At 51.6% G+C, this 16,852-nt stretch overlaps 1 protein-coding gene across 1 annotated transcript in view; it reads left to right on the top strand.

Moving 5' to 3' along the window:
- Positions 1-16,852, top strand: part of CNTFR (ciliary neurotrophic factor receptor) — a 199,521-nt gene that overhangs the window by 35,162 nt on the left and 147,507 nt on the right. The window contains exon 2 of the mRNA XM_057369607.1: positions 15,941-16,045. Within this exon, the coding sequence (XP_057225590.1) occupies positions 15,941-16,045 (105 nt within the window). The remainder of the gene's footprint in view (positions 1-15,940; positions 16,046-16,852) is intronic.

Raw genomic sequence — 16,852 nt, 5'->3', positions numbered from 1 at the left:
GCTATCCCCTCACCTCAGAAAAGAGTGCATTGTACTAAATTCTATTTTCCCTTGCATATGCCATCTGCAATTCGGATTTTGCCCACATTAAAGGGAACTGAATCCCTCAAGGATGCTCTAACCTCTCATCCTTTCCCAGAAAGCTTTTCCCTGTGGAAGCACAARCCTTGAACAGTGTCCCACTGTCCCAGAGCCATCCCCTGCTCTCCCAGCCCCATGCCCTGCTCTGGCTGCCCCCCCTTAGCCCTGACCCACGGCCCCCTCCCCTCCCTCAGCTCCGGGCCCCTCTGCCTGAAAGGCTGTCAATCAGGCTGAATTGTCTGGTGGTTTTGTGATGTGGAAAGACTCCCACCAAGGAGTCAAGGGCCAGGCTGAGACCTTTAAACTCGATCCCATTTGTGTCTTAAATCAAACAGGAGTCCAGGTCCTAGGATGGAGGGGGAGGTTTAAGGGGATGCTGAGGCTCAAAAGCCTCCACTGCCCCCCCTGAGTTTTCCTGGAGCCCTTTCCCCACCTGCACTGTGTGGAGCAGGAATGTGCCCATGGGCCTGGAGTTTAGGGTTTGTTTCCCTCTGTAGTGCTGTGCTCCAGGGGTTGGCAGCGGTGGTCCCTTTGGTGCTGGCCCTTTGAGACACCCTCTGCCTGGAGTACAAGGCAATGGGCCAAAGCGAGGGTGGAGGAATGTGCTGGGCAGTGGAGACTTCCCCAAGGAAGGAAAGGTCTTTGGGATCTGCTGACGGGAGCATATGGGGCTGGGGAGGAGGGCAGAGCCCACCAGCATCTCTGGTCTCACCAGTTTGTGGTGGCTGCTGCTGCACAGGAGGATGTGGGCTCGGAGGACAGAGCAGTGACTGATGTCCTGCTGGTGGTTGCAAAGTTAAAAATGAAGTTTTAGCTCCCAAGAYTCTGTAGGTAAGCCTGACCTTGCTGGGCTGGTGTCATGGCAAGAGGAGAGTGCCCTGRTCACTGTCCCTGGTATGCCYGTGCCTCAGTGGCTAGAACCACACRATGCCTGGTGATGCAATTCATCTGCTGGTGCCCATAGAGAGGGGACAAAACCAACATGAGATGTCCCAAAATCCCTATCTACTGCCAGAATAGGCCATCAGGGCATGCCAGGAGAGTTAAACACCCTCTGCTTGCCCTTACTGTGTATAAAGATGGACTCAGTCTGCAGAAGGAAGATCATCTTAAACGGCAGGTTGGAATTTCTATTTTTTTTTCTCTAGAACGTGGTTTGACAGCAGCAGAGCTAGTGCTGCCCTGGGGTTGAGCCCCATTGCATCTCACAGGGTTTGCAGGGGGCCCTTGACCCAGGGCTGCTGCAAAGAGGAGGGAGAGCAGGGCTGGGTGGGGAACTGGCTTTTTCAGCTCAGTTCATGGCTTTCCCTGCCTGCTTGCAAGCAAAGAGTTTGCTATTCTTTTTTTCTTCCAACTTCTTTCCAAAGTCCACCCAGGTCAGAGATTTCATTTTGTCTTCCCAAGGGAAAGTTGCAAATCTCTCTTCCCCTGACGGAGCCGTGTTTCCAGGAGAAGCCCGGAGCTGCCTTAAGACATGTACAAGCTCAGAAATGCAGTGGCTCTGTTTATTTTTTTGTGTTCTGGGCAAAGTCAGAGCTGCTGCCGGTGCTAAGTAAATACAGAGCTACCCTCATGAGTGACTGCATTAGCCAGGGCCATACTTGCTGCCTGTGTGAAACCAGATGGATCTATCTGGGGACTGGAGCAGCAGCTTTCTTGTGACTAGCAAAGGCAGAGCCACCGGCATTTGGATTACCAGCTCTCCTGTGCTTTTAACAGAGTGCCAATGTTTGACAAAACCATTAAGTTAAATTAAGCCCTACGTGTTTCAAATGGATTCTGAGACTTCTGGCTGACTCATTAGCAGAGCTGTCTCTTCTCCCTTTCGTCTTTCTCTCCTCTTTTCTTTTTCCCTCCCCCTCCTCCATTTAATTCCCTCTCCGTAGCTGGTTTTACTGCTGACATTTAAGAGCAGCACGCCGAGACTCAAGGAGAGTCCTGGCATGGGGATGGCGCTGCTGAGAGCCCAGACGTGCCCGGTGCCGCTGCGGTGGGCAGGGAGGATGYTTGGACGGCGTTCGCTTGAGGCAAACCCCGGGTCCCACAGAGCATATGGGCTGGCGRGGGATGCTCCGCTCTCTGCAGAGCCCGCGGCTGCTCCGCTCCTGCCCCTTGCCAGAGTTATTTACAGCCCGGGCTGCTGCTCCGCTGGGCCGTTTCCAGAGGGCAGAAAAGGATGCCCTGTGCTCGCAGGAGCTGGCAGGGCAAGGGCAGGGATAGCAGGGAGGCTCGGTGGGAACMGGGGCAGCGGCAGCGCGGTCTGCCCGAGTCACCTTGACTCGCCTCCGGCGAAAGTGAAGTGCTTTAAAGAGGCACGGGGCGATGACCTTGTAAATGGATGCGTGACCCAAGTGCTTCCCTGTGGCGTCGGCTCCTTTGTGTCCCTGATACTGCTCTTCACGCCTGTGGGGAATCACTGGGGCTGGGGGGTGGTTGCTGGGGTCTCATTTGCACAGCTGCGTCTCAACTGTGCAAGCTCCGCTGGTCACTGCTGTGAGAAATGCCGTCAGCTTTCCCCTGCCACTCTAACACAGCTTTCCTTGGGGCAGCAGAGCCCTGTGGGACCTCGCTGTGGCTACTGGTGGAGCTGCTGCCACCCTGGAGTGTATTTTGAGGGCTTTGAAAGAGTTGAAGAGGGCGAGGGCTAGAGAGGCACCAGCACCTTATGCTGCTGGATTTGGAGRGATGGATGAGCTCTTCACGGGGTCCAAAGGCAGCTGCTTCCCTTCAGCTGGGCTGGGGTTTGAGTGGTGTCAGGAAGAAGGGACAGCGGTGGCATCGGCTGGGCTTGAAGGCCAGGGGTAGAAAAACACTGAATAGTGTTGGRGTGAAGGGGGATCCGATGAAGTCTGTGGGCTAGGGAGAAAATACAGCAGCTGGATAGTGGAACAAAGCTGGAAATGTCTTTCTGCTGGTGTCTGAGGCCTTGCAAAGCTCTGATGCACTGCTCAGTAGTCCTGACCCACAGAAGCACATCGTGCCAAGTGCTGCACTGGGAAATAACATCCCATATTAGAGGCTCCCGTTCATCCACCTGAAAACTTCAGAATATCTGTTGCAGATGATGTGGGGACTGYAAGCTTTGGAGAATCTGGTCTGCACTGCTGGAACAGCCTCCCCACTGTKCAGGTCGCTGCTCTTTGCACTGCAGTGCCCTCCAGCCCCTCTGCTCCTGCGCACCTCTTGCCCCAGGGTCTCCGCTGCCTTGGCCCCGTGTTTATCAGGTCACTCTGAGATGTGGCCTCTTGACGCACACGATCTCCCCTCTTGCTCTTCCTGTCACAGGCTGTCTGGAGAGGAGCCAGGAGCTGCGTGAGGGGAGCTTTCAGCAGATCAACATGATTTGGTCTCGGGTGTGCAAAGCCAGAGTGTTAACCCGTGGAAAGCACGTCTGGGTGAAGGCTGGGGGAATGTCACTGTGGAAGCTGCTCCCTCTGACAGCCAGAACATGGTGCCCATCACCAAATCTCCCTGCTGCGGGCACAGCCCCCACCCCCCCATCAGTGTCTTGTTTCTCTGGGCGCTCTCTCGTTATTTCCATGTTCATTAATGCTGATACGCTCAATTGCATCAGCTTGTTTCGAGGGACCGAGMGCAATCCTGTGCCTTCATTTGCATCCCCGCTGCCTAGCTGTTGCCCAGGCAATGCCAGGTGCTTTGACATCATTACCCAGCCAACTGGCATCCTCTCTGCCCCATTAACCTTCCTGTAATTGACTTCAAATTGAACAGGGAAGGGATGGGGAGGGGAGGAGGGAAACTGTCTTGAAATGGCAACTGTTTGCACCACCATGGAGCAGGGCTCTTTGTTTTTTGAAGGGAGAGCTGTGACGGTTGGTTATGGRTACAGCTGGATTTGGGAAGTGCCTCTTGTCTCTTAGAAGTTGTGCAGTTTCTTTTGGTTTGTAGAGTTTCCCCACTTTCATCTCCTGGGGGAATGTGATGTCAGAACTCCTTGGGGTGGTRGTGGGCAGGGGAACTCAGAGGGTTTGTGGAGGAGAAGAATGATGGAGATGCTGGGAGCTGTGTCTGTGCAGCCCAGGGAAGGGAAGGTGCAGGAGGATGTTGAGGAGCATCATGGCAATCACGATCTGCTTAATGGATAGGGAGAAGGCAGAGATGGAGTTGTGTTTGTGAGCACCAAGGGACAGGGCGGCAGCCCACAGCACAGTTTGGGGCATCTGATGCCTGTCAGGCACTGAGAAGTGTCTYGTCCCTKCAACAGGACAAACCCTGCAACAGGAATAGGAGGTGGGAAAAGGGCAATCTTTGAGATGCTCAGTCCTGACCTGCAGCAGCTGCTGTACCTGASCTGGATGGTCCTGAGCCATTTGCAYGGAATTAGGTTGAGAYCTATCCGGATCAGGCTACAATAGTCTGTAGCTCTGATCCTAAATTCATTCTGGTAACTAAGAATATATTCTTTTTCTCTTTTCTTAAAAACTGAATCTTGAAAGAATATAAAACTTCTCTGGAGTTTTTCCCATTTAAAGGTAGAACTTGTTTTTGTCCCATTTTTGTTTTTTCCCCTCTTGAGCCAAAGTCACCCAAACAGATGCTTCACAACAGAATCTCTRCCTCTGAATTGGCATCTTCTATCAACTTGAGTCAATTTTATTTATTCACCTTCTGCTTGCACAGCACTGCGGTCGCCAAGTCTTCCTGTGTTTGCTCATGACTTGTGCTGGATGCAATTCGTTAGGCTTAATTGAGCTGCCAGAGGAGAAGGGCAGTGTGAGAGTGGAAGGATGGAAACCTTGGCATCAGCTGCTTGATTGCCAAACCCAGCARAACCGGTGCTGCTCCAGTAGAGCCGCTGGACAAGGCAGGTCTGTCCAAAGTGGGGAATGCTGAGCTTCCCTTGCGAGAGAGGAGCTTCCCATGTGCTTCAAAGCTGGGGCAAAGGGCTGAAATACTTAGCACTTTACTGCTTCTAATTAAGGAATTTGTTATTTATTATTTTTTTTTAAAAAAACTTATTTCCTGTTACTTATTAAAAGAGAAGGTAATTCTTCACTGTGTTCTTAACTTTTCAAAAGGCAGAGCTGAGGAACTTGTGGCAGGAAGGATTTCTCAAGCTCTGGGATCTCAGRTGATGTGATCCTACCTGCCTGGCATGGGCTGGCTCTCGCCTTGCTTCACCTTCTCATTCTCTGCAAGATGCAGAAGTCCACACAGGAATAAACAAAACTTTTTGGGCCTTTTTCTACAGACCTTGAAGTGCTCCCGGGATGTGGTGATAGGAAAATTGCTCATCCCCTTTAAGAGAGGATATCTTTATTTGGGGTGACTCTGGGGCTGTCATCCCTAACTGCTGTGTTACAGAAAAAGTCTMATGGAGGCAATCATGGGGTGATCATGTGGGTGGTGGCTTTGCACTGGGGTCTGACTGTCAGTTGGGAGAAGATGCTCAAACCTTTGGGTGTCACAGTGGTTGGAGGCAGGTCAGGGATGGAGGAAGTGAAGAATTAAGAGATCTCTGGGCTGGGTGTGCAGCTCAAACTGGGAATGGTATGACAGTGCCTTCAGCAGCTCTCTGGGGGAGGGCAGACCCCTCATTCTGCACTCGCAGTCAGTGAACCATAGTGTGAGGGGCACAGCKCTGCCTCTGTTTCCCCCAGAGCTAACAGAGCTCGGTATCAATTAGCAGCTTAATTTGTAATTAATAACTTGCTGTCTCTTTTCTAAATGGCTTGCAGAGGGGTCTCACACAGGAGGCTCACACAGCCTGCAAAGTGCTGTCATCAGCTGCTGAGGAGCATCCTGAGATTTGGGGTGGGTTTGGGCTCGGATGTTGTTAGAAAGCAGGGAAAGAGCCCTGGCAGTGGTTTGGAATGCAGGCTGTCCTGGAGATGAGGACCTCAGAATGCTAATGCTTTTCTGCCTTTGCGTCTTGGAGAGCTGGCTGATAATCCTGGGGCAAATGTTGCTTTAGCCTGTGGCATCACGGAGCAGGGATCAGTCCTGGCATTTCCCGGTCCTCCTTCCCTTGCAGTCGCAGCGCTGGAGGCTGCCCGTGTGTCTGGCAGGTGCTGTGAGGGGTTGGCAGAGCCAGCAATTCCCTCTGAGTGTGGGAGCTCCTCCAGCAGCACAGGCTGCCTGTGTCCCAGTCCAGCTCAGGGTCTTCCTTTCTGGGGCTGACATCTGTCACCTTCCTCGCAGTTCTGTGTGGSTTTCCCTTCCCTGTCCATATGGATTGCTGCTTTCCTGGCTGCACCATCCCGTGATGGGGAGTGGGGACTCCAGCCTGCTGAGTGCCCTTTGCACAGGACCCTGTGGTGTAGAAATCGGAGCTGCCTTGCCAAGAGAGGCAGTGAGTGAAAAGACARGAGAGATGCAATCAACCCAGGGCCACCCAGCAGGGATGAACTTGCCCTTCCTTGTACCCGGGGGATATCTGTGAGCTTTAACTGTGTTCTGTGCTGCTCTCCAAATAGTATTCCTGCAAGGAAGAGCTGGGTGTAATGATGATTTCTTCCCAATCCTGTTCTGCTCCATCCTTTTCTGGCATGCATGCTCCATGTAAGTGGTCCAGAGGATTCCTGCCTTGYGTCTTGCTCCCAGGCCRTGCACCATCTGTCCCTCYCACTTTTCTCAGAGCCTGTAYTCATTTAGGGACAGTAGAGCTATGYTTCTTTTCCTTCAGCACYTATTCCTGAACACCTGGTTGCTGTTTCATTCCCTAAGAAATCAAAGTGTCTGTGTACAGGGAGAGAAAAAAATCTTCCATGCTTCACCTGGCAGAGGAGATGGCACCAAAAATGCTGGATGGATCTGTGCAAGTATGGGGACCACTGGAAAATGATGGCAATGGAAAGCTCTGCCGGGGTACACTGGTGTCTGAGTGATCATGTCACTCCAGCCTCTCTTTCCCTGTGTGAGTGATGTAACTGGGTTTGAGTTGTTTGTGTTTTTCCATTTTGAAGCTTTTCAATGCCCAGCCATTTGAGCCAAGCACTCCCGTAGCATTTCAGACTCTCGTGCGGGGAGAGATTTGCATTTGAGTTGTTTGGCATTCATTTGCTGTCCAGTGGGTCTCCTGTCTGGAAAGGTCTGCAGTCGGGTCAGAAGCTGAGTTAATTTGCACTGGAAGGCAGGCACACTTTGTTTTGCGTGCTGATTTCTCGAAGAAATCCCATTTGAGGCATTTGTTCTCTTCTCTTTTTGAAACCATGTCTAGGAGCCATGGCAGCCTCCCTGTGAGGCTGGGAAAAGAGAGAACTAGCCTGAAAGGTGCAAATTAAACCCATGCTCAGATAAAAACTGCTGTTGCACTGCTAATGTGGGCCCTTCTCCAGAGTTTTGAAGCTTTTTGCTTGCAACCGATGAAGAAATACTCACAGAGACAGTCCTGTGGGAAGTAAAGCAGGCTCCAGAGTTCAGTTTGCAGCTACATTGGATGAAAGACTTTGAGAATTCAGGGGAAAAGTGCCAGAGGGTCTTTAACTCTCATTTGGATCAGCCCATGCAATGATCAGACAGGGCAGGCATTTTGGCACAGCTTGCCTTTGAGGAAGGAGATTTGGGAAGAGCAGCTGTGCAGGGCTGTGGTGCTGCCGAAAACAGGGGGAAGTGCAGGGATGTGGCTACTGTTCAGACACTGGAGATGATTGGTTTGAAACTTGATTATYCAAATACTTTGTTCTTCCCTAGCTAGGTGCCAGACCTGGGGGGAATCTTCTTCTATGTCTCCYCATGAATAAATCCTTCAGGGATTGCTCCAGAGCCTGCTCCCAGCTCTCAGCACTGTGTGTTTGCTGACAGCCCTAGGACTGTGAGTGTGGCAGGAAGGGTCCCAGTGGGCTGGGGCAGACCCCAAAAACATCTCTGTGGAGAAGGCAGCTCCAGCTGCAAGTCTGGAGGGGATTAGAACCAGGAGAGGCCATAAAGCTGGTTTGCTGCTGAGAGGTTCTTGGTGATGTGTTATAACTCCATGCATTGGAGACGCTGTTTGCACAGTCCCCAGCTCATCCCAGCCTGGGGGTGCTCCTGAGGCCTCAAATTCACCTTCTTCATGCCCTGCAGCAACATTGTCAGGGCTTTGACAGGTAGWAAGTGATCCCTGTGGAGTGGGATCAGTGGTTGAACTTTCCTTCACCTCGCCTTGCCCAGGAGGCAGCTRGGAGAGATATCCATCACTGATGCCAGGGCTGTGCCATCTGTGGAGGGTCTGGTGCCAGTGGAGAGGCAGCTGTGGGCTGCAGAGGGTTAAAGAGACATTGACAGTAAACAGGAAGAGAGGACAAAGCAAGTCTGCTGTAATTATGTAGCATTTATTATTAATACGCTGGAATTGCTGGAAGCAGCCTCTGTAATGTGAATACTGATACAGAGGTTCAGAAGACAATTTAGCTCATCTGTCTGTTTATTAGTTCCCTCAGCTCTGGCAGGCACTGAACTAAAACCTTGTTTGCTACTGCCTTGTTGCACTCCCTCCCTTCTGCCCCTGAACTCTGATGTTTCTGTAGAGAAACCTGGTTTTRTTCATCCTCTGGCCAGGGGCTGCARCCATGCATGGACAGAGGCTRGAAAGTTAAAATTTAGATATCCTGAATATCCAAGGAGGCTTCAGTCCTTGACCTGAGCCTGCCAGGCATGGCCCAAGCRTGGCACTGGGCTGGGCAGAGCTGTTGCTTTTCTGAGAGCAGCGCAGCCGCAGGTGATGCTGGAGTGGGATGTCCCAGCTCCTGGGGCACATCCTGGGGCAGCAATAACTTCATGTGGCATGGGCTGCTGCAGGTTGGGAGCCACAGTTCATCACAAAGAGGGGAGAGGGCAGAGGAGCTTCAGGAAGCTGCCTGGGAAGTCATTAGGATGTTGGCAAGGAAATATTTAAAGGCTGCTGGGGTGGAGAGAATAAAAAGAAGTTAAACCATCTGTCAGGGGTTGCAACAAGTTTTCTTTTTCCTCCTGCGGCTTGGTAGGATTTGTCATTCTAGCTTTTGCCCAAGTTTGTGAGCTTCAGCCTGGGCTTTTTCCTGCATAACCCGAGCATATAGGACATCCATTCCCATATGTATTATACAGTAGTTTAAAGAGGATTAAGACAATAGCTAATCTAAATGATGAATGATGTAGATTGCTCAGCCCCTGAGCCACCGTGGTTTTTCTTGCACACGGATTAGTCAGCTCAGTAGCTAAATATTGGGGCAAACAGTATAAATCCATACACTTAAGCCTCTCTGGCTTGAATAGGATAGAAGGATTTCGAAATGGGCTCCGACACCGCTCTGTGTCTTGTCACGGTGTCCGCGGCCGCCTCGCTGACACGACAGATGGGGCAGAGGCTCCAGGGCGCTGCTGCACAGCCCAGGTGGCCGAAAAARTGCAGCGCCCAGTGCTGCTCGGTCGATGCTGCCACCAGATATGGATGTGGCAGGAGAGGGAAGGGATCGATGCCGCTCACCTCCCTGCTGCTGGAGCCGGCTCTGTGCTGGCTGAGCCCCAGGGGAGGCTGATCCAGCCTCAGGGAGAGCAGCGTGCAGGGGGACAACACAAACTGGTGGGGTTTCACCTCCTTGAACGKGCTGGTGTGGCTGTGCCTGCCCTCTGCTCCAGCATCAGTGCCAGGATGATGCTGGCAGCCCCCGGGGAGTTTAACCTGTAAGAGAGAGCTTGTTCTAGCGCTGGACTGACAGCAGGTTTTTCTTAAGCTCTGAAGCAGAAGGATTTAAATCTTTTATTTATGTGTCTGGTCGAGTCTGTCAGAGTTGTGTCAAATAATTTTGACAAGCAAAAATGCCATTTGCTTCAGCTTAATGAAAAATGATTTTTATTCTCCCCCCCCCCCCCCAGGAGCTAACGGAATTGTAGTTTCAATTGCAGACCCAAAAGCTCCTCAGGAAAAAAAAAATCCAACACGTTACAAAACAAAACCTAAAACCTTCTGATCGTTGTGAGAGTTGGCTGTTAAAAGAGGCTCTGGGTTGATGTTTTGGGTCTGTGTAAAATGAGGGTCTGGAGAGCATTCAATCATATGGTATCTCCTTTTATGAAGCTTTCTGGGCATATTATTCTAATGACGTTTAATGGCACTGATTTCTTCGTCTTAACCAAGTGGGTCTTTTCCCAGTCCCACATCATTTTAATTTGTTCTCCTTCTGAGAAGTATGAGAGCTGGGACTGGCTGGACTTGGCACAGAAGAAGAGCTGTGTTGGTGGTTGTCTCATCCCTCCTGGTGGGGATGCATCTGGCTGTCTAATGCTGAGGGTTATGTTGAGGCAAAGCTTGCATCAGGACCAGCACTTGTCAGAGGACCTGYTCTCGAATTTTCCCTGCTCCTCTGGAAATCATTTGTCTTCTGTTGTTTAGTAGGGAGCAGTGTGGACACGATGGTTTGGCCAGTACCTCCTGTGTAGCCCGAGGCCCTGTGGCTAAGCCCTGCCTCCTCCTTCTTTCCAGCCTGAAAAGCCTTGGTGTGCTTGGAATGCCCTGGGGCAGAAGATGCTTTTTTTTTCCCCTTTCCCTGCGCCTCTTGCTGTCTCACTTCTCCCTTTCTGCCAGGACCAGAGCTCTGTGTGGTGACCAAATGACAGACACATAGTGGACTTGTAGAGTGAGAGCATGGTCTGGTTTGGGGCAGAGGAGTGCTGGACCCTGCGGCATAGGTCATTACACCTCAGGACATGGTACAGCTGTGCTAAGGAATGCAGGGTGGATCTGTGTCTGGATTTCATCTGGTGTCCCCAGTGAGTGAGATCTGGGTTAAGATTCATTCTGGGTCATGGCTGATGGTGGAGAAGCTCTGGGTGCCAGAGCTGGAACTGTGCATTGATCCCTCCAGCTGTTGGGTGTGTGGGCACAGGCACAGGGTGCTGCAGGCTTGGGACAAAGGTCTTGTGTCCCTCATACTCCCCCTTCCCCTTCCTGAATTTCAGGCATGGCTTGCTCTGCCTGTGCCCTCCTCTTTGGGCACAGATCCCCCTTCTCCATAACCTATCCCARTGCTTGGGAAGAGCAAGCTGGGAGGAGGGCAGGGCAGTGGGASAAGCTGACAAACACTCAGTGCTCATCCTGGGCTGAAGTGTTCGTGAGTGCATCCTGACTSGGGATCAGGCTGTGTCACAGCCCGCTTCCCTGCCTTGTGTTGCTTCCCCTGGGAGCTGTCAGGAGGCTGCTGGAGCCATGCGGTAACAYGGGTCTCGGGGAGGCAAGCAAGGTCAGATGTCTACTCAGAAATGAGATTGGCAATGATGCCACCGGTGCTGACAAATGGCCTGTCATTAATCTCTGACTCATGGCAGCGGAGAGGGCAGCAGTGGAAGAAACCCATGAGGTCACTGGCAGCCTCTCTCCCTGGGGACCTGCWCACAACTTCCACCCTAAACCTTTCTGCCTGGGCTGGGCGCATCCCCAGCCGTGGGAGGGGGTGYTTTTCCTACATGCCCTGAGTGTTTGTGTTTGTGTGCAAGTGTATGGCACAGCTCCAGGTGAGATCCAGTCAGGTCCCTAAGCACCTGGGAATTGTCATGATGGTGCAGTCCCTGTGGGGTCTGGATTTTTAACTTGTGGCACAACTCTGGCTCAGCGCTGGTGCGAGCAGGATGGAGGCTGAAACAGAGCTTGTGTTACCAGCGTGTTGTAATAGTGTTGTGATACACGAGGTGCTGAGCTGCTGGGAAATGCTGCRGGGAGCTGGGGGAGACCAGAGGGATGCACAAACCCTGGCTGTGCTCCCTCRTGCTGAGGCATTGCCTAGGGCTGGGTCTGCAGGGTGCCCAACCCTCTTGCAGGGCAACCTTCCCTCCCCTCCTGCTCTTTGAGTCTCTTTCCATGCTTTTTATAGAAAGGAGGTTTTTCCTCAGTTGCAAAATACACCTTGGAGGTTCTAGCCAGAGCAGACAGGGCTTTCTGTGGCAGTGGATGCCAGTGGAGATGCTGCACTCCCTGCTCAGTCGCATTGGTGAGCTGCCCTGGACTGAGCTGCCTTTTGGGGCCCCTGTTGGTGCTACAAGCACAACCTTTSTATTTCTGCAGGGAACAGATGCCTTTCTCCTCTGGATTATTTGGGGGCTGTTTTAGTCTCTTTTAGGAGGAAGGAAGATATGGTTATTCCACCCCTGACCCACTCCAGATGAATGAACCTCTCAGTTAGCACTGGAGAGTTGATGGGCAGCAGCAGGCAGGGGTTGTAATGTGGGATTGGGATTGGGATTGGAATTGGGTTTGAATTGGGATTGGGATTAGAATTGGGATTGGATTGGGATTGGGATTGGGATTGGGATTGGGATTGGGATTGGGATTGGGATTGGGATTGGGATTGGGATTGGGATTGGATTGGGATCAGGATCAGGATTTCTGTGCCTGGAAGAGAGAGAACTAGATGAACTGGTGGGGATGAAGAGGTGCTGATTTTGTAGAGTGAGGACTGCCACCACCCCAGGCTGCTGAGGCAGTGGCATAGCCTGAGCTGTGTCTCCAGGACCTTCCCCCTCTGCCTCTGCCGAGCTACGATTCCATTTTTCACTTTTCTTCCATCCCCTCTTAACYGGAAGAAGTCCTAAATAAAGTTGCTGTCACTTTTATTTATGGGCACAGAGGAAGAYGCGGACAAAAAGCCTGTGTGCTCCTGACAGCTACAAAGCATCCGGCTGTYTTCCCCCGCTCGCCTTGGCGAGGTAATCGATCTGGGCACAGGCAAGAACCCTCCCCGGGTGCATGGGGCTCCCTTGTGCCCCTGCCCAGAGCATTCCATGGGGATGCATGGGAGGGGGCTCTGTGTCCTGGCTCCTGGCTCTCAGCTGTCGCAAGGCCAGGCTTGTCTGGCAACACCTGTCCCAAAATCCCGGACCCCTGGAAATACAGATGCATGAACATGTCTGCCTTAAGAATCCATCACAGGCTTCTTGTCTCCATCTTGATTGGTTCCAGTGAGGTCAACTTTTTTTAATAACTCCTGGACTTCGGCAGGGAAAACTATTTCCTTCAGGAAATAATATAATTAAGGCTGCCTGACACTTCTGATTATAAACCCCTGTCTTCAGTTGCTTGAAACTACGCCAGCCTTTAACCATTTGGACTGAAACTTCACATGTCTCTGCCTCCGGCTGAATTTTTTTGGAAAATTTTAGCAAAGAGAGTTTTTAAGCTGCTCTCGGAACAGGGTTTGGGGGAGAAAAAGGCATTAGTTTATCCTCAGTTAAAAATAAAATTTAAAAAAAAAAAAAAAGCAGAAAAATTCTTGCATTTGTCCTGAAGAAATTCCAGTATCTTTGTGCTGTGAAACTGGGCCTGATAGTTTTGGGGAAGGTTTTCAGCCAGGCGTCAGGGATCTGCTTGCTGCTGACACCACAAAAATCCACCTTCCCCGCGCCAAGCTGCGAGGCTCCGGCTGGCGCTGCTGCGTGGGTGTTACACAAAGTGTGTGTGGGGAGCTTCCCACARCAGGAACTGCACTGCTTCAAGTGCCCAGGACTGCAAAACCTGTGCCCCAGCTCCTGCATGGGGTGCCTTCCTGCTGGGAAATGCTGGGCTCCTTCTGTTGGTGCGAGGAAAATTCAGGATCCTTGATCGGCATAGCCCCAGCTTGTGYTGGAGAGAAAGAATTTTGGCAAATGCTGTTTGTTTGGATTTTTCTTGTTTTTTGAGCAAGTGGTTCAGTGATCCATTAGCTCTCTCTGTGCCATCCAGATGCATTATATGGGATGTGCAGCATGCCATGGATGCTGGGCTTCCTCCAGGGTTTTGCAAGGACCTGTTTGAAAAGTGAGTGCTTTTGCAGGCAGGTTCCTCTAAAGACAGCCTGTTGCTGCAGAAACGGCCAGAACAGCAGTATTTCTGTGGGGCAGCCCAGACTGGCCCTATAAAGCAAGTGTCACATTGATGAAGTGCCCTGACCGTGGCATTGCTGAAACCTCAAGTCCTGGTGGTGCAGGGTGAGCTCAGCAGTGATGCAAACCCTGCTGCAGGGACCTGACCCAGGATTTGTCCTGCTCTGTGGCTGATGACATTTGTTCCTTGTGTGAGCCCACCTGAGCTGTGATCAAGGCTGTCCCTTGATTATGGGGAAGCGTAGCTCATGGATGTTCCCTCTAGCCCAGCAGTAACTCGTGGCCTGAATTAGGTTCTTCAGCTGGTGACCTGGTTGGGACATGCTGAGTTCCTCCAAAACCCGGTTTGTCCTCAATTTGGAGACCCCAAAAAGCAAGCCGTGCTTTGACTTCCATGGGGAAAGCTGTGGCAGGGCTGGCCTGTCTGATCAGTGCAGGGCACAGAGGTGGCAGAGTTGTCAGTCATTTCCACAGGAGCAGGTTTCAGAGATGTCTCTCAGAAAAAGCACTGGGGTTTTGCACTTTGTACCCATAATAATGCACTCCCTCCCTGAGGGCACTCAGTGCTAAGCCCAGCCTCTCTTCTCATGCCCCTGCCAAGCTAGAATTAGAGCCCAGGAAGGTCTCTGTCAGGCAATGACGAATGACCCTTGTCTCTTTAGCTTGGTCTCCTTTGTTCCACTTCATCTGTGKGTGGGGGAAAACCCCAACACCCACAACCAAAAACATTTCCAAAAATTAACCGAAGAGTAGCATTGGCATTGCAGAGTGAGTGGAGGCTGGGTGGGGAGTAGCCCTTTCCCCTCCTTGCCAGTCACTCCTCAGCTCTGGGTTGCCTGGCAGAGCAGCTTTTGAGTGATGGAGCTTTGTGGGTGCTGGGTTTGGGGCAGCTGGAGTTAAATTTCCTGGTGGCTGGCACCTGACAAGCRTGATAAATTGCGGCACACCGTGGCTGCCGGCATGACAAACAGTCAACTTCCCTCCTTGTAAACTCTGGGAAAATTTTGTAATTATTTCCAAGCGCTTTGCAAATGAGGGTTTCGCCATCAGGMGCCCAGTGGAGCTTCAGGGGGGGTCATTTATTTATTTAGGTTTTGTAGGCAGGCGGGGGGTAGATGGAGGTTGTAGTTTGGGTTTCTGTAGCATCCTCCCGTTGGCTTGCCCAGRCTTTGCATGAGGTCCTGGGAGGAACTCTGGCAAAGCTCATCAGCTGAGGGTTGGGTGCTAATTAAAGCCTGTGGTGTTCCARGCTTGGAGTCACTGTCACCCTTGGGAAAGAATCTCTGCAGGATTGACTCCCAGGCTTTCCTCTTACCAGTAGGGTTTGGCTCCTATTTTTAATGTTTAATAATACAGAGCCATAAGACKTTTTTTTCTTTTTTTTCTTCAAWGCATTAAAAAGMAGTGGGGGGAGCAACACAACCTCAGCCACAAGAGCTGGATAATGAGCACAGATCTCGACTGATAATTTGTTTGTCTAACACAAAAAGCGTATTTCCTGCTGTAAGGGAGGGCAGTGCTGGTTACACTAATGCCTCTGAGTCCATCTCACCAGGCAGCATGTCAGACATAGCACAGAAAGTCYTCCTCCCGCTTCCAGACCTTGGTGTCTGTGCTGGAAAGCTGTACAGGAATGCTTCGCTCCTCACACCACWGGGTTCAGGTCTCTCCCTGCACCTTTTGACACGTGTGTGAGGCTTTTCAGGATTAGGCAGCACAAGAACTGGTGGGTGAATGCCTCGGTGCTGGGCTGGCAGTGTCGTGCTGCTGTGCTGTTCATGCTGGGGAGCATTGCTGCCTGTCTTTAAAGAAGATCAGAGATGCCCCAAGCTGCAGGATTTTTTTCCCCCCTCTCCCATTTCATGTCTCTGAATCGAAATAATTAAGCAAATACGTGCTTTGGGGCTGGACTGTGACGYTCTTGTGGGAGGGCTCTTACTCCAAACCAGCTTCGTGTTTGCACTGGTTACCCCCAGCTGTCAGGGCTGGGAAGCAGATGCCCCCCGTGCCTTGGTGGTTTCACAAACCTGAAGCAGTGGCAGAGCTTCACCAGGTAACCTGACAGGTTGTCTCTTCTGTTTTGTTGAAGAAAATTGCAGATCTGAGCAGCGAGTGTTGGTCAAGCAGCCAGAGGAATCTCCTGGACGTTTATGAGAAATTGGGGACGCCCCAAGGACTGTGGACTGGTGGAGAGGTAAGAGGTGTGTTAAAAACCTTGCTCACCCAACATGTCCTGAGTTGGTGTGCTCTGTGAGAGTGCAGGACACATGTCTTCTGGCCAGGATGGTGYTCATTAAAGGGTGACAAAATGCTGCTCATTGTGTGTGAGCAGCCTTTTGGCTGCTGTGCAAAGAGGGCAAATGCTGAGAGTGRTTATTTAGGATGTGGAGGGGCAGTATGGATGAACAGGGCATGGACCAGTTCTCCATAAAGATCTTTCCCACCTGAAAGCCCTTGGGGCAGCTCAGAGATACAGTGTGACCCCAGYAGAGGTCCTACATTGTGGCTGAAGCACCCTGGAGCAGGTAAGTGTCACCCAGCCCAGCTTTGTGGGGGGAGGTGACRTGCCACCTCTTGCAGACAAGCACAACTTGGAGCTCTTCAGGTCTGTTGGATGTTTTTGTTTTGCTTTCCTGCCCTGGCAGGCTGCAGCATCAGAGATGAGGTGCTTGAAGGGCTTTGCTTGAAAAGGGATGGATTCCCTGAGGACACCATCACCACCAGCAGCAGCCATAGGCAAGAGAAATCCCCAGCTCTGAGATCTGCTGCAGGTGTGCTCAGTGTGGGGCTGTGGTGACACAGGGCTGTGTGAGGAGGGGTTTTTGGGGTTCTCCGAGCCATGGTGGAGCAGGGAAGGGACTTGGGGATGGAACCACCCCACTTGGAGATGCAGGCTGGGGAAGCCTGGTGCTTGCTGGTGCTGTGCCTGGGAAGTGAAAATGATGAATTAAAATTTAACAGGTCTCTAAATGCCAGACAAGGACATCTTGAATGGGAATTG

Source organism: Malurus melanocephalus, unplaced genomic scaffold, assembly GCF_030028575.1.
Source record: "Malurus melanocephalus ecotype Western Australia unplaced genomic scaffold, MMel_1.1 scaffold_113, whole genome shotgun sequence".
Lineage (NCBI taxonomy): Eukaryota > Metazoa > Chordata > Aves > Passeriformes > Maluridae > Malurus > Malurus melanocephalus.
The sequence above is the reverse complement of the archived record's forward strand: the minus strand, read 5'-3'. Positions and strand labels throughout refer to the sequence as shown.